Source organism: Nansenia antarctica (genome assembly GCF_963989245.1).
Source record: "Nansenia antarctica genome assembly, chromosome: 2".
NCBI classification, from domain to species: Eukaryota; Metazoa; Chordata; class Actinopteri; order Argentiniformes; family Microstomatidae; genus Nansenia; species Nansenia antarctica.
The window spans coordinates 6017647-6019614 of record NC_137675.1 but is presented as its reverse complement, the minus strand read 5'-3'; the positions used below and the strand labels follow the sequence as shown (position 1 = coordinate 6019614).

At 52.0% G+C, this 1968-nt stretch overlaps 1 protein-coding gene across 1 annotated transcript; it reads left to right on the top strand.

Annotated features, from left to right (window-relative positions):
• Positions 1-1542: 1542 nt before the first annotated feature.
• LOC308149591 (guanine nucleotide-binding protein G(I)/G(S)/G(O) subunit gamma-13-like) lies at positions 1543-1963 on the top strand (the record flags this gene model as incomplete). Its single annotated transcript, XM_080522456.1, has 2 exons — positions 1543-1640; positions 1858-1963. The coding sequence occupies 2 exons, from the start codon at positions 1543-1545 to the stop codon at positions 1961-1963; spliced, it is 204 nt and encodes a 67-aa protein (XP_080378582.1).
• Positions 1964-1968: the final 5 nt, after the last annotated feature.

The following is a 1968-nucleotide window of genomic DNA, read 5'->3' as shown; positions in this document are numbered from 1 at the left end:
CTCTACCTCCTGAGCCACAGCCGCCCTTGTCTGGTGATGTTCAATCGCAAGGTGGAGCAGTGATGCCCCCTCGCTGACCTGACAGGCCTAATAGTACTCCCACTCCCACCCTCTTGACTTTGGAATAGAACCTCCTACCCTTCCCTCATGATTTGAATAGTAAATATGTGTTGCATGGTTGTCCAGTCAAGGCTGGTCATTTGCGTGGCCCCAACCCGGGTCAGGATGGGACAGTATTTCCATACAGGTGTGAGTTGCCCCCCCGCCCGGTTCCCCCCCCCCCCCCCCCTTCCCTCTCGTTTGGCTAACCGAACCCCGGCCGGCGCGAGCTGCTGACGACATGACGCGCACCTCCGTGGCTAATACCGGAGAGCAGCGCGAGGGAGTGCCAAAGACCAAACAGAGGCGGGTTCATTCTGCCCGGTTCATTCTGCATCCTCTCATCCTGCACGACTCTCTCCACATTCGGTGCCTCGTCCAGGAGATGCTCGAGCGCCTCTGAACCGATCAGTTCGGATTCCCGGTTAAGTGCTCGAGCCCACCACCCGCCGTAGGGGCCGTTCGTTCGTCGCGTCTCCGTTAAGTTCCGTGTTTGCGCGTAACAGCAGCGTTCATTCTCCAACCGGCTGTCTAGGAAACCGGACTGCGCAGAAACAAGAACCTCGCCCCGGTTAACGGTAGGCAATACACCTCACCTCACCACTCCTTCCGTGACTTTTTTTTTTGGGGGGGGGGGGTTGGAAGTCTTGTATTTATTTCTCCTCACCACCGTTTACACATATTTTGAATATTTGTAATCGTCACGCATAATAGCGCGTTGTGTAATAAGAAAGACGTTCATGGTGTCGGAGAGAGGAGCAGAGCATCCTTCTTCTCTCTGTGCAGCGTTACACCGTCCGGCGGTGAGCGCGTGGATCCCGGGAATTAAAAAACGGGAATGAAATCCATGACATTTTGACACAGTCTTCTATAAACACGAGCTTTAGAAACCGTGATGCTGTTTGAGTGAGAAGAGCATAATAATAATAATAATAATAATAATAATAATAATAATAACCATAATAATCATAATCATAATAATCATAATAGTAGTATTCTACATATACACGCACAGGATGTTATTGGCTATAGGGGCACCCGGCTCTTAACGGGTACCGCGGATGTAACGAGCGGATGCTGATGGTGGCCTACTAAAAGGCACGCGACCTACTTATCCAGAGAGAGAGAGAGCGGGGGTGGGGGGGAAGAGAGAGAGATAGAGAGAGTGAGTGGAGAGGGAGAGAGTGAGGGTGGGGGGGGAGAGAGAGAGAGGGTGGGGGGGGGGTAGGGAGAGCTATCAGCTCCAGAGATGTATCGATCTAGCGCTCCCTGTCTGCACCGTGTGTGCGCGTGTGCACGACTCCAGAACAGAGAAGTCTTTTTATGTTTTAATGTACAATTAGAAAACAGCGAATATGAGCACAGTTAAATAAACATGTTGTTGTTGTTGTTGTGTGTGTGTGTGTGTGTGTGTGTGTGTGTGTGTGTGTGTACAGTAGCATCATGGATGAGTTAGATGTTCCACAGATGAAGAGGGAGGTAGAGAGTCTGCAGTACCAGCTGGCCATCAGCAGAGAGAAATCATCTATCACAGTGACTGAGTGAGTACGCGCACACACACACAGAACACACACACACACACAGGCACAAACGCACGCACACAGACACACACATAGGCACAAACGCACGCACGCACGCACACACACACGCACACGCACACGCACACAGGCACTAACACACACACACACACACCCCCACATACAATGTGTTTGAAACAGAATGATTGTCCTAACTCAAACCCCCCCCCCCCCCCCCCAGACTGGTGAAGTGGATCGAGGGGTGCGTGTGTGACGACCCGTTCCTGAACCCAGAGCTGATGCGGGCCAACCCCTGGGTGGAGAAGGGCAAGTGTGTGATCCTCTAATGGAC